The sequence below is a fragment of the Ostrea edulis genome, chromosome 8 (genome assembly GCF_947568905.1).
Source record: "Ostrea edulis chromosome 8, xbOstEdul1.1, whole genome shotgun sequence".
Lineage (NCBI taxonomy): Eukaryota > Metazoa > Mollusca > Bivalvia > Ostreida > Ostreidae > Ostrea > Ostrea edulis.
Genome location: NC_079171.1, coordinates 46,435,452 through 46,459,527, shown reverse-complemented (window position 1 = coordinate 46,459,527; position 24,076 = coordinate 46,435,452). Strand labels below are relative to the sequence as shown.

The 24,076-nt window shown below is 34.9% G+C and overlaps 1 protein-coding gene across 1 annotated transcript; it reads right to left on the bottom strand.

Moving 5' to 3' along the window:
• Window positions 1-252: 252 nt before the first annotated feature.
• Window positions 253-24,025, bottom strand: LOC130049715 (multiple epidermal growth factor-like domains protein 10). The gene is made up of 13 exons (XM_056147660.1): window positions 24,013-24,025; window positions 21,665-21,895; window positions 18,942-19,193; window positions 18,706-18,843; window positions 14,150-14,287; window positions 12,525-12,665; window positions 8,261-8,398; window positions 6,584-6,724; window positions 5,168-5,293; window positions 4,445-4,463; window positions 4,304-4,344; window positions 1,324-1,345; window positions 253-1,082 (listed from the first exon to the last, which is right to left on the bottom strand). The coding sequence occupies exons 1-13, from the start codon at window positions 24,023-24,025 to the stop codon at window positions 989-991; spliced, it is 1,494 nt and encodes a 497-aa protein (XP_056003635.1). The 3' UTR covers window positions 253-988.
• Between the last annotated feature and the right edge of the window lie 51 nt (window positions 24,026-24,076).

Here is a 24,076-nt window from a genome sequence, read left to right as displayed (position 1 = left end):
TGATTCCCGTTTCCTCTTCAACTGCCAAGAAGTGTGCATTTCATCACCTGAAATTACGTCATGATGACAATTCTGTAAGCATCTTTCAATTGATATTTTAACCGTTCTTCCATCGTCGTCCGTGATGAAACTAACAGGAATTGTCAGTTTTTTCGTAAATTTTCAATCCATACAAAAAGTATTCGGGACGACGACGAAAGAGGTGTTAAAATTCAGTGGTTTATCCATACAAAACCATAGAAACATCATAAATTGCTTCATGACCCTTACTTTATTTGATTATGTAATACGCATGCGTATATATGAGTTGATTTCCATATGTGTTTGAGAGTAACTACCTGTATGAGTTACTCTTTTAAAAATTAAAGAAGAAAATATCTGCAACGCAAACTAATTTTTCCCCATAAAAACTTGGCAGAATTTCGCCAAAACCGCAAGTACTTCTATGATTCAATAAATTAATGAAAATAACATTGATAGATTTCAATACATACAATTACAATTTATCATGTTTTCCCGTGAGTTCTCAGTTAATCACGGTCATTTTGACATGGGCTATAATCGCTAGGGCGCCAATGATAATACAACAATATATATATATATATATATATATATATATACATTCAAAATATATAAAGACAGGTTCACACCGTTCATGTAAGATATAAGTAATTATTCAACAGTTTTATCCCACGTACTCCCGTCATATGTTCATAAATCATTGAGACATTAGATTGCATTCAAAATAACAACACACTCATCAACGGTCAGCGTTGTGGACAACGAAATGAAATGCATTGGACGTTCGACGTCAAAAATGTACTGCATTCTATGTGAAGGTTCATCATGGAAAACTAAATACGGTGGAAATAAATGCAGTAAAAATAATATATATCTTCGTCTTAGACTTTTCCGGCTACGTTCTATGTGAAAGTTCATCATAGAAAACTAAGTACGGTGGAAATAACTGCAGTACAAATAACTCGTCTTAGACTTTCCCGGTAGATTCGGTATGATGGTGAAGTTCCTCATACGTGTTCGGTTTGGCAAGGTCTCCCAGTTCTGCATACGGGGATCCAACCCTGTTATTGAGAAGTACATGTGGTACACATTTCGGTTTCATTTAAGATTTTCTGAAAATTACCGATTCCATTCTTATGTTCATTAATTTAAGTAATGGAATAATTTGTTTAGTATAATGTGTCCTCTACCGTAGTTCCAATATATTACTACAATGTTGGATAGTAAATGCTATAAGGTAATCTTGCTTATAAACCACTTCAATATTAAGCTCATTCCTTCAACAATTCAAGACATACATACCGATTTGAACCGCTTGGTATATCTGAGAATGAAATAAAATAATTTGACCCGAGTTTCAATGCGAAATGTTGATTTATAAAAGAAATTGCAGAAAACAAACGCAACAGCATCGGAACCTGATACTGCATTACATCTCAAATTCAAATGCATGCAGTAAAGTTGGCATCACAGCGATATTTTCAGCGTTTTCAATTCTCAGAAATCACAACAGCTTATACTACAGATGACTGGAGACAATAACCAAAGTTCACTTGTCCGTGAAAGCATCTTTAAGAGTTTATTCTGGAAACTTACACACCGGTCATTGTGTTCTATCACACAATATTTTAAGTGTATGAGACGCATACTTCAAAATCGTGATTTATGGGTGATACACAGATTCTGAAGTACAATGTTTACTTTGACCAGACAAGCAAGTAATTTATTTTCATTTGTAGCAAATTATTACATGAATTAAAAAAAAAAACGAAAGTAGAATTAGCATGTGGTATCAAGTTTTAAAATGTTATATAGACTAACTCTCATACATATTAAGATATATGAATGTCTACCTGATTAGATGAACAAACTGAAGATATGTTGACGTTACTGTTTACCACAGTTTTGTGACACGTGTCAGATATATGATCAATCGTACAAGTGATTATAAGCAAATATCCCATATGTTTAATAATTTACAATTCCAGGGGTTAAGTGCTCCTTCCATAACATTGCATCTGTACAATTTACATGTCGCAGTTGTATTACAGAAGACATATATAATTTACATGATAAGGACTAGATATCGAAATAACAAACGTCACTTCCTGTAATTGAAATTTAAAGAAATAACCACCATATGACCATGACTTCACTTTGAAAGTTTCCAGAATTAGGGAGTATTTTCTTCTTTTTTGAGTTTACTAGGAAAATGGAAATTAAAAACAGAAACCAATGATAATTCCAAATCATTGCAGATTTTATTTCAGAATACCAGCAAAAGGTGCAAAGATATTTGTATTAATCCATTTGCCTTTCAAGAAAAGTCAGAAATCAATATTAATTTGAATTCGTTTTCAAAATCATGAGTATTTTATGGGAAGAGACTAAATTTCAGAGTGTTATACCTATCTACAAATTCAATGGGTATGTGTACAGTCTGTTTTATTTTCACTGCATATTTTACAAAACAATGCATAAGTGGGAAACATCCCCTTATCTGGAGCTCAGCAAGAAATTAAAGATTCCACATATGAATACAAGAGCCCCATGGGCTTAGAATCGTTATTCTGATACATTGTAGAACAGGCAATAATTCTCACTAACCAATATTAATCAATTAACAAAGTTTGATGATGTTAAGTCAAATAGTACCTGGAAATTTAAATGTAACTGTCCAAAAGTAGGTCACGGTGACCTACTTTTGGTCGACACACTGGAGGCTCAAGATGCATCAAGTGACAAGTCAAATAGTATTCAAATATAGCCGTCAAATTCCAAAAGAAGGCCACAGTGACCTACGTTTGGTCGACACACTCCAAAGACTCAAGATGCATCAACTGACAAAGTTTGATAATTGAAGTCTAATAGTATCTAAAATATTCAGATGATTATAAGTCAAATAGTATCTGAAATATTCAAATTTAGCCGTCAAAATCCAAAACAATAAGTCACGGCGACCGATTTTTTAGTCAACACACTCTTATGACTCAACATGCATCAACTGACAAAGTTTGATAATTGTAAGTCAAATAGTATCTGAAATATTAAAATATAGCGGTCAAACTCAAGATGCATCAACTGACAAAGTTTGATGATCCTAGCTTTTATAGTGTCCAAAATATGCATCTAAAATTGAAAATGTGACATTTGAATGTCTGCAAAATTCAAAAAGTAGGTCACTGTGACTTACTTTTTTATAAATATATTTTGAAGCCTCTAGACGTAGACAAGGTTTAATCCTTCTAAACCTCTCGGTATCTGAAATAACAACCTAAAATGTATTCATAAATGATTAGCCATAACATCCAAAATAAAGGCGATGATGACATACTTTTCACATGAAGCACTTTAAAAGTCCCATGATCCGCAACTGACAACTTTTAATGAATATAGGTTCAAAAATATCCAAGATATGCATCAAAATCCATTCAATAATACTTGCCTGCGAAATTCAAAAGTAGATCACAATGACCTACTTTTCAGACAACATGATATTAGGTACTAAGATGCATCAACTGACAAAATTTGATGATCATAGTCCTTATGCTAAGCAAAATATTAAAGTTTTAACAAAACAAAATTGATGGTCAACTTTGAAGTGACCTTGAGACCACACCATTTGCCCCAGGATGATACCTTGAACCATTTTACATTTACACCATTTCCTGATCATTATGCTAAAGTTTGGTGATAATTTGTCCAGTGGTTCTTGAGAAGAAGACTTTTTAGCAACCACTACTTTTGTTTGCATTTTCCTAATTATCTCCCCTTGTTAAAGGGCCACAACCCTATTTTTAGTGTAAATGAAAGCCCTTGGGCAAAAATATCCTGTGAAAATTTGACAAAAATTGGCCAAGGGGTTCTTGAGATATATTCCTTTTTCCAAAAAGTTGATGCACACCGCACACTACACGCCAGACATATGGCCATATGATTAGCTCTTTGAGCCTTCGGCTCAGAAGAGCTAAAAATGTAACATGATTTGACGGTGAGTAACGTTGTATAAGAATATTTCAAGTGCTGAATCTGTGCAAGTATGGTTCTCCATTGATTACAGCATTTCGTCAGTCCACTTTCAAATCAAGCATCGTTTGACATAACACGTTATAGAGCAGAGTAAACAGAAAACGAAAAATTAGTTTCATTATTGAACATGAAATATTTAGATTATTAATGATATGCACTCCATCAACAATGATTGCCTACAAACTGAACGCATTAATATAAAGTCTGCGAAATCTTTAAAATTATGCACTTCGTGATAAGGGGATGGATTTACCTGAGTTGTGAGCACTCCTTGTTTCACTTGTACAGTTTTCTCTGAAATCAATAAAAGATACCTTGTGATGCATCCGATTAATGATCAACTTCTTAAACGTGTCTTACAGAAATGAAATATGAAATGAAATGTGATAGTTACCCTTTCTTTGCGTTTCCTGCTGAAATAACAATATTATAAACATAAGTATTGTTACACAGTTGTCTATGCGATTTATATGTAATGGATACTGTCTTTAAGAATTATATAATAGTACACACGATTTGTAATGTGAGGACATTTTGGAGTTGATATAAACAGGTAGTGCAACTTACAATACGGCACTTGTCTTTTTTTTTTAATTGATTATGTTGCTGTCTGTGTCTCTTGATTGATTTCATATATGTGAGTATCTTTTGCGTATGATCAATTTCAAATTGAAGCAGACTGCTGTCAAATAACTGCAGGGATTTCTAAAGTATCGTTTAAAGTAAACATTTCGCAAATTATATTGTACTGATAATGATCTAGTTTGCAAGTACAATCTGTCAATAGTTTAAAAGTTGTCTGTTCAGTTTCATAACAAATGATATGTCATTCTGTAACTGACTTTGATTGACGAGATAACAGGCTAACGGCGGGTGTGACGGAACAACATGGATTGCTTACTCCTCGTTGACACCAAATCCCCCTCTAGTGTACCCAGGGTTATGTGTTTGTTATCCCTGTTCCTGATATTCACTTTATATTTGAAATTAATATTTCGCTTTCTATGTGTTTGTTTTAACTGTGCAATATTAAGGATAATCTGGGAAGCAAAGACAATCGTCATCTTTATAATTGTTTCCTGTATTATACATACATCTGGGTTATTTTTATACTTACGTTGATTTCTCTTCCACATCAGGAAGTTGATGACACTTCCGATGAGCACTATGATAATAGATACTACAAGACTTATGATGATGGCGGTGTTGTCATCTGTACAAGTTGTAGCGCGGAATGATAGCTCTTTTGTAAATAAAGGTAATGAACTCTATCAGCGATAATGAATGATAAGCTGCAAAATTTAGAAGTGTTAAAAGTTCGTGTACTTTGATATTTATTGGAATAATTCATTTCAAACTATAGAGGAAGATAATACCTCTAAAACAAAACCGTACTAAAACAAATTAAGGCATCAGTGGATCTAGGACTGCTTATTTATATACAATGCTCACTTGCATTCATATGTCGATTAAATGTTCCAGTAAATTAACTCAAAATCAAAGACATCACAGAGTACTCCATATTTATTTTATTTACAATATTCAATTAAAGTGTTTTTGTAATTGTGTTGTGGTGGTGTCGTAGATACAAACATGAATCGGAATCCAGCAGAACTCAACCATTTACCTTATTTAGGAAGAAGATAGTACTGGTATGAAATATCTAGATTGTATGGATGACCAATGTCCATGTTGCATATTGACTGTTGACAAGATAGAGTCTGAGAATATAGTAAAATTTCATTATAAAAATGTAATGTACTCAAAGGCAGGCTGAATGACCTCTGCTTCCATGCTATAAATTCCTGTTTCATTGGAAAGTCGTGCAGAGAAAACGTCATTTGTGATTACTGCAGAAGCAGCAGCTTTAAGTTGGTCCTTTGTATCATTTGTATAAATATCAATTGAAGAATATTTGGATTGTTTTATTCAGAATATTTTTTTAAGTCAACGGAGTTTGTTTAAGATTTTGTTTTGAGTTTCAGAAAGTGGTGCATGTAATTTTGGTTTTAGTAATTTACATGGTGGTATTGTAGAACATAATGAAGGCTTTACGGTGTTCAAAGACAAGTTAGAATCATGTATATTGTTTAAGTCGTAGACCAATTCATTTTATACACTTCTTGTTTTTAATGAACACTGATCAATCTTACAAATATTCAAACTACGGATAAATGCAGGGTTATCAGTGTTAGCTTTTAATTTAGCATTGTATTGTAAGATAAGTTTTATTCAACATAGATCGAGAAGTGTTTCGTTTGTCTGAACATACAAATTATCTATAAAGATGGCTAATCAAATTGTGTTTATATGTAAAACATTCAAACGCATATACTTATAGGAGCAGGTAGTGATTTACCAAAGTTGAAATTTTCATGATCCCTGATTTCAGGGTGGAATTCAATCATCATAATAGCTATTCCCTTTATCATTAGAGAAAAAAAACCTTGGATTTTGCTCATATTATAAAACAGATGGCCGTCACTTATCAAACAATTAAGACGGAAAGATAGATAATTCTTTATTTTGTTACCTGTACCACAGAGAGGCCCGCTCCACCCCTCCTTGCATCCGCTCTCACAAATTCCGGTGACCTGATCACAACTTCCATTGCTACCACAGTACACGGTACACCTGTTCTCACAATTGATACCGAAATATCCACTGGGGCATTCTATTCAATTACATTATTTACGTTTAAATGTTATAACTATAAATACATCATAAGTATCAAATTTATAAAGTAACAAAGACGTCCAACGGAGCTACATAGAGGATATCTATATTGCGTGTTTTGATATTCGGTTTACCCAACGCGTTGATATGGTTTATCTATAATAAATACACCATATCAACTCGTTGGATAAGCCAAAATATCAAAACGCGCAACTACATGTATAGATGTTCTATTTATTTTGTACGTCTTCTTTTCGCTTAATCTTGAGATGATCCCCACTATGGTAAAAACAGCTGATTGAATTTATTTTGAATCCGTGGTTTTGACGTCGTGATTTATCGGTCTGCCTTACGCGGGAAAAAAATAGTGTGCATAAACTCCATCCAATACAGTACAAAAGGGTACTTTTATCAAAGACATAATGGATGAAAATTGTTTTAGAAGGGATTATAATATAATTAATAATAGTTTTCCCATTCCAACAAATTAACAACTAATGACCGAGTATTTATTTTTTTGACGTATGTCTCACCTTCTGATAGAAGTTTGATGTCGGCGTCTTTTTGAAATAAACATATGTAGGCTAACAACGATCAATGAAAGTAATATTTTAATGTAGAATGTTCAACAGTTTACAATGAAAAGTAAAAGTGTTTTGTGCATTTGGATTTTATTCACGTGGTTTCTTTGGATCTGAGGGCAAAAGGAGATCTTGAGGCATTTTAATCCTAGTAAGTAAAGCTGTTGAGATTTATCACATTTCAATATGGCTGTGCGTGTGAATACTTGGAACCGCAGCATGACGAGGTACTTTCGATTAGGCTTGTCTAGTAGACTTGTTGATTCCTTGTCGATGATAATAGTGTGAACATCTTTTTGTTTTCTAGACTTAATTTTTGAGTAGTTATTGATCGAGTTAACATTTTTATGGCCGGTAACTTGTAGTATATGTCAGTGGGGGCAACATCATTTTAATTTTGCTATAAAGGAAATTCTAAATAAATGCAGAATAACAAGTTATACGCTTTATTTCTTGCGTCAATATCCATAAACACAGAAAATATGTCATCCAGGCGGGGACAGTGTCAACAGTAGTTCGGACCAGAAGTGCTTTATCAAACGGGCGTGTGATAAAGCTAATGCTTTATCTCACTTGCAATATACACCACACGTATGGGATAAAATGTAGTATATGCAGATATCTACGTGTTTTGCCATTTCTAAATTTTGTTTACATGGCAAAACATTTATTCACGACAAACTATGAAATGCCTCGTTTTCTGTCATCAATTTTCGTTTTGCAAATATTCATGAATAGATAGCTTGGATAAAAATAATTTCACAATGTACGTCATTTCATTATTTATGCATAAACGCTTCTGAGTTTCACAGCATCACTGTGTTTACTTCTAACACTTTAAGTTTTGTGACGGTTATCTCGACGAAGTAACTGTACTTCATGATTTGTACCTGTCTATCATATACCAATTACATGTAGTCTTACAATAAATACATATTACATGTAAAACTCACTCTCCTTGCAGTTCCATCCCTGATACCCGGAAGAACAGCCATTCAAACACGTGCCATTAATATGGTGACACTGTTTGTTGTGTAGACAGGGGACGCAACTCTGTGTGCAGCCTGCGCCGTACATCCCACCGTCACATTCTGCAAGAAACCAATATCAAGTTAAAGTCATCATGTACACCCCAAAGTATATTTTGCAGGACGGAAACACTATCAAAGCAATCGATTTCAGATTGAAGGTGATTGATTTTTCCAAATTTATACTATCATATGTATTTTGCGTATTGAATCGATTGAGACACATAACATCATAGATACTTGATATTAGAATATTCCTACATAATTATGGGAAGTTGAGAAAGGAGAAGCTGCTGTCATAAGATTGAATTCTTACTTTGCTGTTAACATATATATTCAATAAAATATCTTATGTAAAGTCAGGATTTTGCAACATCCATGGTAGTTATAACAATTTAGTTTACCAATACAACCTCTCATTGGGTCAAATGCTGTCGGACTTGTTTCATATCGATTGTTAGGCCGCTCTAGGCACACGGATTTTGACTACGGAACCCCGTTTATCTTATCTAAATATAGAGATCACGGGTGTGACGGGTCGACAGGGGATGCTTACTATTCCAAGGCAATTCATCCCACATATGATATATCCAGGGGCATGTGTTTGTCCAACTCTCTATTTCGTATCGCTTGTAGGAGTTATTGTTCGTTATCTTCGCCTTCCATCCAAGTACAAAGCAGATGTGAAAGCCTTTATGATGGCATTTATTTCAAGTTTACCCAGATATGTCAAATCGTAGTGGTTACCCAACATACACCTTTTGAAAGATTCAGCGCTCCTTCATGGCATCGCTGTGAACTCATTAGCTATGCTTTGAACACAACTATCTATGAAATCGTGCTTAAAGGGCAGAATATTTTATCAAGTCCACCCAGTTTTTCAATATTAATTAGACGAATTTGAAAGAATCTGGAAACAATGAGATCGATATTAAAGGTTGTCCAATTGCCCAATACAAGTAAAAACCCAGTTCGGAAAAATGAAACTCAATGCTTACTTGCCCCATGGGACAAGTGCTTATTTTCTTAGGAGGTTAATGGGTATCAAGTATTAGAAAATAATGTTCAACTTCGTATTTTTGCAATTCTTTACAGAGCCGTAAATTTTAGGCCCATTTCTAGTAGTGTAGCATATCTTATCCTACCAGTAAGTCGTTCGTAATAGCATAACTATCCGACGTACAACTTTTTAAAGTTATGTTTATCAGAAAATGGCAATTTCACAAACGTATATCGAAGTGGCATTCACTCCGAAAGAAGACGAATTTCAAAAGGACAGACAATGCTGAGAAGAAGATCAATTTCAATTTAAAAAGAGTTTCATGTAACGTGATAATCCTAACTTACTGGTTTGATTGATACTTACAGCAGTATGACCGGTACCTTCGGTCAGAAATTCAGCGCTATTGCCAGTACTTTATATTTTCTTACCCGTAATATAATTTACAGGATTGATAGCATCTATGTCCATTTTCATTGAATTATTGACTAAAAACTAATTTGTTACACGTTTGAAACTTTTTTATTCTTCAATTTAAATCATATATGCGTATCAACACATCGTCGCAAATATATGTACCCATTCCGCTTTTTCTTTTTGCGGTAAAAAATTCTTTTTCTACCTTGACCTTTGTGATTTCTTAGACATTTGACATTTCGTTTTCATTTTGCCACCAATTGTACTCAACTATGATAATGCCACAGGGCTAGGCAACCCGTGAACTTGTATGCAATCAATGATCATTGGCTATACATAATTCAAAATTGTAACCTAGCTCTTTACATGTTGTAGCTTAAAGAAGGAAAATTGGATTGTGGTTAACCCCATAAAAGATGTTTGTAAAACATATGTATGCCTCCATGGTGCAATTATACACATGCATCATTTTATTGATAGTAGTATCACCAATTCAAAATATGAAGCAGACAATATTTTCCTATGTCAAGAGTAGATTGACCAAGTGACCTAAAATTCAATAGGGGTAATCTTCTCCTTCTGTACATGTATGCTGTACTAGTCTACCAATCTTGGTGTCAATCAATCAATCAGGTCCCAAATTATAGGAAACAATGTTTGACCATGTAAATTCAAAATCAATTTAGGGTCATCTTCTTCTGAACATGTCCGTCAACCAAAGGTTTCTGAATATATTGAGCAGGCAATATATCCCTATGTCCAGTTTGACCATTGAACTTTGACCATGTGGATTCAAAATTAATTGGGGTAATCTTCTCCATAAGATGTACCAATGTACTGAGGGTGATGTCTGTCAAGCAAAGCGTTCTCTAGACATTGAGTGGTCAGTATATTTCAATGTCCAGTTTGATCCTTGACCTTTGATCATGTGACCTCAAAGTAAAAGGGGGTCATCTACTCCTTGGATTTATCAGTGTATCAAGTCTGATGTCTGATAAGCAGAGGTTTCTCAGGATATTGAGCGGACAATGTCTTCCTATATCCAGAAAAAGATTGACCCTCGAACTTTGACTTGCAAAACAATAGTCCTCTTCTACTCATAACCAACGCACATAAGAAATATCAAATTGGATGTTTGACAAGCAAAGGGTTCTCAAGATATTGAGAGGACATTATATTACTTTTCCAGTTTGACCCTTGACCATGTGACCTCAAAATTAATAGGGGTCATTTTTTCCTAAAGATGTACTAATGTACCAAGTGTAGTGTCTGTCAAGCAAAGGGTTATCTAGACATTGAGTAGTCAACATATTCCTATGTCCAGTTTGATTCTTGACCATGTGACTTCAAAATCAATAGAGGTAATCTACTCCTTAGGATGTACCAGTGTATCAAGTTTGATGTTTGGTAAGCAGAGACTTCTCAAGATGACATTGAGGTGACAATGTCGTCCTATGTTTAGAGTAGATTGGCCCCTGACATTTGGACCTAATATACATTACTAGGGTTCCTTTTCTACTCATAACCAACCCACATATGGAATATCATTACCACCACGTGAATGGTTCTCAAGATATTGAGCAGACAAGATGTGGCCTACCGACCGACCGACTGACCGACATAAGGACCGACCGACCTATAGGTGCAAAGCAATATGTCCCTCTTCTTTGAAGAGGGCATAGTAACAAACAATAACCGATCTTATAAATACTATAAAGAACAGAGAATCAAAAATAGGGCAATGTAAATATCTGAAAACATCTGCCTGTAACCTTCGAAGTAAACTTGATGCCATGATGTATTGTGCCAAATTTATTCGAATTGGTTCAGTGGTTCTTGAGAAGAATATGCTTAACATGTAACAATGTCTTTTTATAAGTGATATTTTCTTTCGATTGAACAAATTTAAGTTCCCTTTACCAAAGGATACTTAAAATACATCTCTATCCCTCGAAGTTTATTCCACACTGTAAATTTGTATATTCTCGCATAACGAATTTTAAACTTTCGCAATAATGCCTAATCTATTCCGTTCTTTCAAACAACAAAACGTACAATATGAAATATACCCAAATTAAATTAATTGTGAATTCAGATTTATGTATGAATAGGGACGGGTACGAATTGAATAGATTTCAAGATGGTTTACTTAAATAACGCGAGGAATATAACGCCCGTCGACGTAAATGGTGCATTGTGACGTCGAATCTAACTGCGATATGTTTTCTTTCAAATCAAACAATCGCAGCCATTTTCCTTGAATTGTGAACTCCATCGGGATTTTTGAGTGTTTGAATGAAAGAAAACCCGCAGAGAAAACAGACGTTGTTTAAATCGCATGTTTTGAAGGGTGTGCAGTCGTCTGTCAAACGTGCAGCCATTTTTTTTTATTTATTTTTTTGATCTCTAACGTAAATAATGACGCAAAGGTTCATGGGAGAAAAATTATCGATGGTATAAATCGACAGGGTCAATTTGATTGGCTTAACGAAAGGTCATGCGGACGTGACCCTATATGGGGTTACGTCAGATCCTAGTGTAGCGATCTAAGTGAGCGGATCTCAGGATCTGGTTTTAATCAGATTGTCTGCATCATGAAAGATGAAGATTAAAAAAACTGTGATTAATCTCATAACTCTTATAATCAATACAAAACACGGAACCCTGGATATACAATGTACCATATATCATGCATCACGTTATTGAAAATAAAACATTTCAAACACTGATCGCCAATTTGTTTTAACTAGATTCCCTCCGACATACAGTTACCTTCCAGACATGTTGGTATCTTCCATCCCGGTTTACAGCCCCTGTCACAATCCCCTGTAAATCTGTTACAGCGGTTTGTCACTTTACAGTTCTCACTGCATCTCTGTCCGCAGTTCTTCCCATAATAACCAGGCTGACATGCTATTTTTGAAGAAAGGTAAATTGTATAGCAACATGTTTTGCCAATCAAAGCGTTTAACATTAAGAAAATCATATAAGTGTCCTTGCCTTGCACCAAAAGATGAAACAATGATCAATCTCATATATATTCTAATGCATACAGAATTTAAAGCAGAACATGCATACATCCTTATTAACATCAGGTGTGGGGTGACCTGTCTGGGAGGAGAAAGCATGTCCTATTGATCGGTTACAACTACCATTACCTTTATAATATCTTGTTCCGGCGAACGGGGCAATTCTAGTTACAATTATTATTCAAACAATTGGTATGAAACAAGTGAAACCGCATTTAACCTACACGACTGGGTGTATATGCAAATACTTGCACATTCCATGGTTTGATTTTTATGCTATGTTTTTGTTGCTTTTGTTTCCATTGAGTATTCTTCATGAATATGAAGAAGTCATGAAACACAATCCTCTTGTGTGCTAATATTGAAAAAAATCAACTTTAAATGTAGAGTTTGTACTAATAAACAATATTTATTTGTTTGAACTATTTCAGGTAGAGGGTCATAATGACAATTATCAATATTTTCATATTAATTGATGACATGGTGCGATTCAAATTGAAGAGAAGTCATCATGATAAAGTTTGGATCTTCTACTCCTCAAAAGGGTACCAGTGTACCATTCAAAGGGATCATGATATATTGAACAAAAATTACCCTCCATAGTAATACGACCTATGACCTTACAAACAATAGTGGTCGTCTGCTCTTTTGGGTGTAGAAGTGTATCAAGTTTGATGTCTGTCAAGTAGTTGACTTTGACGATACTGGTGAAAATATCCTCATATGTCCCAGCGTAGTCTGACCCTTAATATTGTGACTTCAAACTCAGCAGGCGTCATGGCTACTTCAGGAGAACAAGTGTACAAAATTTTGAATACGTCATGCGAAAAGTTCACAAGATATCGTTTAGACAATATCTTTATATGTCTAATTGTCAGTGTGACGCTTGACCATTGACGAGGTGACTTCAAGATCGGAAGGGTTAGCTAATGTTTAAGGGAAACCAATAGAACAATTTTGACATCTGTCAAGCAAATGGCTTTCAAATATCAAGCGGATATTGATCACTGTTCGTTATTTTCACCTTTTATGTTTTAAGTTCTGGCGCGGTCAAGTTACGAGTAGTATTCGAATCACTGGCGTGAAGGAAGAGTAGCACACCAGAAAAATCTAACATGGATGGAAAGTGGAGGATATGTGCAATACAAAATTACCTTATTTTGTAAAGTAGTCAGAAAAATAATTAAAATCCCCGTTAGACTCGAACCCACAAGCCTCTTGGATATGACCTTGGCAATAGATGACCATGTCATGACAAAATCTGCTAAATTGTCTAACACGTTGTTATATTCATCGTGAGTGAACACATCCTATAAAAATACCGTTTGTGAAAATCATATTTCAGGGAAACAGAAACGATGAACTCACGTGTCTGGCATTTGTCCCCCTCCACTCCCTTGTTACATCCCCTTGGACACATGCCGGTGGCATGGTGACAGGTCTCTCCATCACTACAGTTACCACATGATAAAGAACATTCCAGTCCGTATGTCTGTACAGCACATACTGAAAGTGTCCAAATAGTTTGTAATAGTCAAATGCTAAAAAGTATATCCACGCTGAAGCCTACAAAATGTAACACAAATATTCCATAAAATTAATGAAATTCACAATTGCCTTTCGTGTAAATAATTGTACAATTCAAGAGATCTTTTTGGTGATTTCAACGAACTTTTGTAGCTATATATATGTGCAATCAGATATGCGAGTGCCCTCCCCCCCCCCCAAAAAAAATAAAAAATCAGTAACACATCTGCAAGCGCACCATCACGAACCGAGAATCGAGAATAGGACATACATGGACTTGTGGGATACCTAGGACTAAGCATTATCTGTTGACCAGACACTGGCCGTCCTTCCATGGTCTTAGTCGCGTAAACTAGGCAATCCGTAGTTAAAATCAGTATTAAAAAACTACATAACAATCTATATGAAACATAAACAACATCAGATACGATTTGATAGTTCAACTAAGGAGATATTGAATCATATCTTGATTAATCTAATGTGTGTCATCAATAACGATAACAAATCAATAATGATTAGAATTTGTAAATTCAATAATGTTGACATTTTAAATATATTGAGTTTTACCAAAATATGGTTATACACATACGTAGTGTTGGTATTGTTAATTTATCTAATTAATCAAAATGTATGACAGCTTTACAAATGCCATTGACCTACACTCCTTAAAGGATTTATCCAGATGTTCCATATAAGCTGGATATGGTATTACAAGATAACACTATGAAAACGTAAGCGCTTTCATTTGATCATCAGACTTTTATTACCAGACATTTTGACATACCATTGAAATTGTATATATACGATGTATACTGTGAAATCATTAGAATTCGTGGAGGTTCAATTTTCCTGCAATTCGTGGGTACCGCTCACCCACGAATTTATATCCTCAACGAATAAAGAATCATAATTACATTCCAGAGGTATCTTTCTTACAAACATATAAATCTACGAAATGACGTCCCCACGAACCCATAAACATTCAGTAATCCAAGAAAATTGGACCCCACGAATTTAAATGATCTTACAGTAGATATCAAGGGTATATATTGTCAAATATTTCAATACATAATCACTGTATACTAACCAGGTTTAGAGCTACAAATCATAAATTACCCATACAAACGGGGAAGTGGTTAGATATAAATGGAAATCAAAGATGATGGAATATTTGCAGCTCTGATATTGGAGTTGAAGGGTCTTATAATCTTATATGTCCTGCTTTGAATGATATTATGCGACATTATATACCAGAACATTTCGTACTAGACTTAATGCTATCAAATTTCATGATCTATTTGAATCCAAAAATGAAAAAAAAAACTACTTTTAAATACATACAATTAAATAACGAGAGTAGACGCCCCCGTTTAAATGTATATAACCTATTATTGTACTTATTCATCATTAAGATTATGATATCTATTAATATGGAAAAGAATTTGATACATCGACAGAATGGATTAAAAGTACAGTGTATAAGAGAAATATCAAAATCCCGCATTAAACATATAAAAATAAAAGTGTGTACCGTCTATCCTTCTGTGTTTAGTAAATCAGAAGTGATAAAAGAATAAAATGGGTCAGATGAAGAATGTGTTTTGGTTCCAGCAGACAAGCTTGTAACAACCATAGTTGCTAACTCGCATGATTCTGTCGGGTTACACCCGATTTGTTGACCCCTTCCGGGTAATCCGATTATTTTTTTATTACCCGGCATGCCATATTTTTCATCCGATTTCTGGATTTGGTTTTGTAAATTAGTTCGCGTGAGAAATTTCCAGTTTGCAACAAAAGCTTTGATGTAAAACGTATACGATACCAATTTTGATGCACCAGATGCGCATTTCGACAAATAATGTCTCTTCAGTGATGCTCAACCGAAATGTTTGAAATCCGAAATAGCAATGAAGTTTTAGAGCTATTATAGGGAAAAACAGTGTGCCAAAAAAGTGGAGTCAAACTCGTCTAAGGATAAGAGATATGCGTGAGGGAGATACCCCTCAAGTTTGATAAGAATTTCTAAATTTTATAACAGGAATTAAATATACATCCGTATTTTCAAGCTAGTAACAAAGTACTTAGCTACCCGGCTGTAGAGACCCTCGGAGACTAACAGTCCACCAGCAGAGGCCTCGACCCAGGGGTCATAATGTAAAACTTAATCGGTACCAATTGTGATGCACCAGATGCGCATTTCAACAAATAACGTCTCTTCAGTGATGCTCAACTGAAATATTATCTAAGTAAACAATGCCAATAGGCATGTACATTACAGAGAACCAGATGTTAACAATTATTTGCGAGTTGTTTCGACAAATCGGCGATTAAAGTCATTATGTAACATGGCTTCCACCAAGAGCAGACCCTTATCAGGACCAGCAGAGACGCCAACAAAAACAAAACCATACTTGGTATGTTTCTACCTACCAACAAATCTGGGAAAATTACTTTCCATGCTTAAAAAAAGTTATTGACTGGGGGCAGCATGAAGCTTATTGTCAATTGTGTATCTCGCACTTGTCTATTAGGTATGGATCTAAATGTGATCTGACAACACATGCTAAAAGGCAAAATCATATAAAAAAATACTTGACACAAAAGTCATACAATTACTGTCGTAATTCTTGCCATCATCTTTGAATTGTTGACATTGTAAAGGATATGCACACTGAATTCGGATCTGAACTATACAATGAAACAGTAAGTGCCCTCTTATGATGTAAATTGAATAAATTATGGTCTGCTTTGTATATATCAGTCTTGAAAATTTAAAATTTAAAATGTGCCACTATCAGTTACAATGCATCTCTTCAATAAAATAGAACATATTATATACATTTTTGTTGCAAATATTTTTTAAACATCAACACTTATAACACATGCAATCCTAACAGATATCTAGTGAATGCCGTTACACAATGTGACCATATTGTTTGCCTTCCAGAGAGGGTCATGGCCCTCTTTTTGAATGTTGGAGGTTGGGAACTATGGTAACAACATTATCTTTATTTGCAAGGCTCATTATTACAACTGTATTGTATACGAACTCTCTGACACACATGAGAAGTCGACGATGGAGAAGCCGAAACAATCCCGCCTGTAAAACAAGCCGAGTTGCCAGTTTGACGCTAGTATCTACCTTTAATAAAATACCCAAGCATGAAGCAGAAGTGGACGACCCCGTGGTGTCCCCAATTCCGAGCTCACAGGAATACATCGAATCGACATTGAAGTTCCGATTTTTCAGTCGACCTTTGGAAGCCCTCCGTGTTACACGGAGTATACAGGTGTATTCACTGAAGACAATATAATGTACTGTACATTTCTGGTAAAATATTATTAAGATATTGATTATATAAACTATAGAGATATGCATTTCCACTGGCAATTTTAGATTGTTTTAATGAGGGGATTTCGAGTTCCAACTTCATTTGTTTCAATTCTTTGTAATAGGGGTAATTCATATTGATACAAATTTCCGTTGGGTTTTCTACGGTAGATAATTTAATTTAGCATGATTTATGTTTGTCTTAGTAGGGTAGTTATGATTTGTTTATTGGTTTGTATGTTTCATTGAGAGTATCAATGATACATGTAACTCAAGTCTATGTGACATTTTATAACAATGATGCCTTCACCTCATATTTGAATTTGATAATGTACACATTACGCAACCCGACGAGTTAGATAAATATACTAGGTGCAGTTTAATGCAAAAGGAAAACAATCGGTCAACGATGTAAGATAACTGCGTTATGTTAGCATTAAATTGGCGCATGTTAAGTTTCTTTTTTTTTTTCTTAAATATATTGATACAAATCCCCCAAAATCCACTTCATTTGATTCCAACACCATCTGAATTCCACTGATTTATCAGGACTTGTATATACATGAATTTTTGTAATAGATTTGACGGTATTTTGTAATTTAGAATGTTTCTTGTGCTGTACTTTTACAAGAAATGTCTTTTAAAAATCTACTAATTACAGGAAGAATAGTCACAAGATGAACTTTTTACGCATCGAAAATATCTATTTATTTCGAAATAAGTTAGTAACCACTTAACATAAAGCGAATAACAACACGAATAAAAACAATGCATTAAGTGAACTAGAATTAGAATCCAAAGACAGTTTCCACAATTCCTAAAAATAACATCTTTAACAACACGAATACAACTCTTTTTTCATTATATTCAATATACGACCCCGGTAGTTTTCGAATGTATGCACTAAACGATTTTGACGATAAAAGGAAAACCTGATACACGCAAAAGACGATACACGATATACCTAATATACGCAAAACACGATATACCTGGTATACGCAAACACGATACACGATATACCTGATAACATAGGATAAACGCATGATACGTGTTTGTGTATGTTTACCTTGACTGCAGCGAGGACCTTGATATCCCGGCATACACCCCAGACATTGACCCGTAATGACGTCACACCTTTTCTCTTGACATCCGTCAGGACAGGGTTGATCACAATTAAGTCCATAATATTTTGGGTCAGGGCATCCTGTATTAGGAGAGAGACATTCAGTCATTGAATTATCTATTTCACACGATCAATAATTGGAATTGAGAAGATAATTCAGGAGACTATATTAAACTCACCATAAACTTCCACTTCACACAGTTCATTGTATGCTTTCGGCCAGTAGTAATCAGGATAGGTAACACCCCGCCTCCGTTCGTTGTAGTATATCACATATCGTCCATGAACAGAACAGTTTATTGTCTGGTTCTCTATTGGTGTACCCTCCGTAGTCTGTATATCATGGAAACAAAGATGGCCGTCATCCTTTGACGTAGTGTTGGACACATAGAGGAAAAATCCAGCAAACCGCGTAGTGTATACACTAGGAACTGAAAGTACATAAGATGAAATCGGATCTTACATAACTGATGCACATATTTGTATGAAATACACGATTCGCCAACTTTACGATGTTTTCACCAACGTCTCTGGATCTTTAGCTCGTGTTTTAATACAGTCAGATTTATAATAAAATATCATAAGTTACTTGTTCAATATCAATGTAGTACATTCAGCGATAAAAGTTCTGCCACGATTTACGTCTTGGTATTTCGGACTGACACCTGGATTTTGAAAATGTCCATCTCTTCGATTGGCGAGTAAAATTTATCCCAGCCTGTACTTGTAAGTGAGAGGCCACTGACAGATTTCCAGCTGCCTGCCCACAACTTTTATACCGTTTCAAATACAAGTATAACCATAAAGAAATTCGTCGTCACAAACCATCTTTAAACTGACATTTACACATGCAATGTTTCGAAAATAAAATAACTTAATTATGATTGAACGCCCTAAATTTATAGTCGGCAAGAATGTGTACCTCTAAATACAGCCATTTTGGGTAAAATATTTGGAGTTTTATTAAATTTATTTTGCAAATTTGTGGCGAAAAGGGGGGGGGGGGTCTAAATCTGTCCTTGCAATTTCTGTTATGACACGATACGTGCCTATACATAATCAAGTACATTGCAAGGGGGCTAAAACGAATAAAAGAGGGAAGATACAGAGACGTCAAAAGCATTCTATTGGAGGTTAAACTTACCTTCCCCCAGAGAGTACATTTAACAATATGCCCCCCCCCCCCTCCCGCGGGATCGCACAGGTCTATGAAAAATAATTTATATCAATCGAGCAATATTGAACAAAATTAATTTTTAAAAAAAAATAAAAAAAATTAATTACCTATTTTTCTGCATTTTAAACATATCAATTAATATTAACAATTCCAGCTTCATGCTGCAGTGTACAAATGATTTGCACACAGAATTGAACAGGTCCAGGTACTTTGGAGAAAGTTACCCAAATATTGCAATCTGGTTTATTTTTGAAAGAGTCAATTGGTATTGGTGAAATAATTTTAGCCCCGATAAAACAATGAGAGTGTTGATTTCCTAATTTAATTTATTTTTTTTTTAATTTTGGAAGGGGGGAGGATGTTATGCAAGATCTTTACACGTGTCGATCCTCGTAAAAACCCGAGCTTTGAGTTGATGAGATGCCATCATCTCTTGAGAATCAGAAGTTCTGTTCTGATTTCATACAAAATATTTATGTCAGTCGTTATTGGAGACATATGTAAACAAATGAATGTCTGCTTGATTTCCAATTTAATTTTTAACCCACCCACCCCCCCAAAAACAACCCACACCCGACTCGATCAAGAAATTCGTTTTTGTTTCCATTAACATTTCCTAGCTCTCTCGTACAAATGATTTCAACTGTTTTCGATTTTGAACAGCACCCATACTAATATAACTCTTATAATATATGCGCAGTCAGAGTGTGTTACTACCCGGAAGTTGCCATATTCACACTAAATGTAAGAATACAAAGCGAGATAACTCACGTTTTCGGAAAGGCCTATACTTGGGGGATAATGATTTTTTACCAATGAATCACAAATGTGCACGTTGGTTTTTGTATTGGGGACAAAATTAAAACAGAAATAACGTTAAATGTAAGGTAAAGTGATAGTAAATTATTTTTCATTAAACCCTAATGTCGCAATTTTTATCATAACGGAATGTTAAGTAGTCATCTATATTTTATAGGGTTATTGAACTTATATTGGTGAATATTGGCACAAGTTGATTGTAAAAATGCACGAGCTTGCAAGTTCAATAACCCTTTTATTATATAGCTAAAGTATTTAATTGTTAAATTATATCCCCTTTCACTCAAAATAGACGAGAATTCATTAATATTAGCATCTAAGGTGAAAGTGTGCAATATCAGCATTCATTTCTTAACTGTTCAATATTAAACTCGTCATTGTTTTGTTTACGTCGTTACGGTAAGAGCAATATTCAACGTTCATACTCGGAATCTTTCGTGAGCATACAATTTACGCAATGCAATGTTAGCTTTCAATAAATTTTCAGGATATTAAACGCTAACATTCTCTAGATTTCACGCAGATAATATACATCTAATATACTGTCTATTAGCTATATAATAAATCAACATACTCAAGCGGTGGTCTAGAGGTTAGAACGTTCGCCCCGCATGCGAAGGCCGGGATTCGAATTCCGTCCGCGACAGATATAAGTCGTTAAGTAGTGGATTATTTCATATAATGCATTTAAGAGAAACTTCGTGTCGGGATTTATATGTAGAATGTCATCGCTGTTAAACTGCAAGAGAGCAATCCTTTAATTTGTACCAAATTTTCTTCAGTCACGATCACTGAAAGTTCAATTCAATAATTACCTAGATATTGAGTGCGTAACCTTGTTAGTATTAGAACTAATCATTGCAAAATATAATTAGGTAAATAGTGAATAAAATAATCAACACTTACTTGGCTTATTGTCCGTCCTATAGTAAATGTTAATGTGACTGATGCTGACCACACTCCCAAGGTCCACTCTCCACGTTGCTGTTGTTTGTCCAGTATTAGATTGAGTGCATTGGTGTCCTCCTCCTGAGCGGTCAGTGTATTTTCCGTCAACTGCCTTCGCTGCTCCCCAGTCCACTTCTTGACCAGTAAAATCATGTTGCTGCCATGCTGGTTTCCGCAGTGCTAGATTTTCTGGAAAGTAACAAAATTAGTAGCAAAATGCAACTGTAAATGTAATGGTCTTAGCTTTATATTTCGAATATTTCATGCTTTAAAATCAACATCAGATCAAAATGTGTGGACCATTATATTGAATGTGCAGTATGCTCCACTCGTGTGCAAATTGCAATTTCAAAAAAATAAAAAACAAGAGGCCCAGGGGCCTTATAGGTCACCTGAGTATCATGTAACAACCTTCCAATGTTTGAATTAGGTTTGTGTTTAAATATAAGAATTTTACTTTTGGATGGAAGAAACATTGAATAGCTATGTGGTCATGAAGTACATGTGTCATTTTTATGTTCAATCAAAAATCCTTTTAAAAAAAACCTAGGTCTGAGACATCATAAAGAAAACGGTTATTTACTCCTTAGATAAAATCTATATAAGAAGATTTTCAAAGAATTTCTACATTTTCACTATATGACCAATAGAGCCCCACCCTAACACAAGAACCCCTGCCCCAGGGGCCATGAATTTCACAATTTTGGTAGAGGGTTCAACGCTCATTATAATTATGCCCACAGTTTGTCTCCTTGATGTCCAGGAGTAAAGAAGATTTTTTAAAATTACACTCATTTTGATAGTTTTTGCCCCACCCCTAAGACCCCAGGGGGGCAGGGACCACGACTTTCACAATGTATGTTTCCCTCCACCCACAGATGCTATATGCCAAAATTGGTTGAAATTGTTTCAAGGGTTTTAGAGAAGAAGCTGAAAATGTTCAAATGTTAACGCACGACGAACGACGAACGACGACGGACAAAAACAGATAGCAATAGGTCACTTGAATGATTCAGGTGACCTAAAAGAAACTTTACTATATTACAAAGACTAATCATACATTGTACTGGTAACATTGGGATATTCCACTATCATGTAACCCGACCGAATGGTATCAATGTTAAACCAGCGAACCCCCCCCCCCTCTCTGATATATTCCGTCAATCAAAGATTTTTCCCACTTCCAAGTTTTCTGAGTAAAACTAAGTAAAATATAATTTAAATGTGTGTAACCATGTTCATCAAACAAGTTGGTCTACCTTTTATCACTTGAAACTTATTACCACATTCCATACTGTATGTACACGCAATAATCCCATAGTACTCTTAAGGAGAATGCTACACCATGGAAATATGGTATGGATGACAAGTGGGGGATTTGTGCAATGATGAATTTAAACTTAAATTTTTAAAACCTACTTCATTTAGTCAAAAACTAGTTTTAGTACTAAGCAATTATTACAAGACCCGAAGCTTCTATCTACAGACCAGCAGTCAACCAGCTAACTGAGTGAGCTATTCAGGTAAGTAAGTTGAAAATGAGGACCTCAATTCACTTATTCTAAAAGGCTCTAAATACAGAGAACCTCGGTCTTTCAATTGGCGACATAATTTCAATTCTATTATGAATTATGTCGAGGATTATGCCAGACGATGGGCTAAATATGAAAAAGAAGAACTTGATACATTGTCAAAATGGGTTAAAATTGAGAACTCTTTGCACGGCAGGCATCAAAGTTAATACATTGGTACATCGTAAGAAGCAAATGACAGCTATTGGTTTTGAGGTCAAAGTCCAAGCGTCAAACTGGACATAGAAAGATATTGTCCGCTTAATATCTTGGAAACTCTTTGTTTGACAGACATTAAACTTGGTACACTGGTACAGCTTAAGGAGTAGATGATGGTTCCTATTGATTTTGAGGTCGCATGGTCAGAGGTCAAGGGTCAAACTGGATAGTATCTGCTTAATATCTTGAATTGGGTTCGCACTACTATCAATTAAATGATGCATGTCTATAACCCTTTTCAATTTTGCCCAACGGGGGTATATGTGTTTTACAAACAATTCTTGTTATAGATACACTGTGGATTTTTATATGATAACAAAAGCTCTTTGGGTTATTAATTTTAAAAATCCTATCAACTGTTTTATTGCCTTTGTTAGTAAGTCCTGCTGCTATATTACAGTGTATTAAGGATTTGTTCTTGGCACATTGATTTTGACGACGGATAATTTCATTTACCTGATCAAGATGTAGGACTCACGGCTTATAGGCGTTGTGAGATTGAGCAATGTTCGTTACCTTCATCTTTCATCGAAGATGCTTTATTTATTAACAGTAAATATTTTCATCCATTTGTCGATTT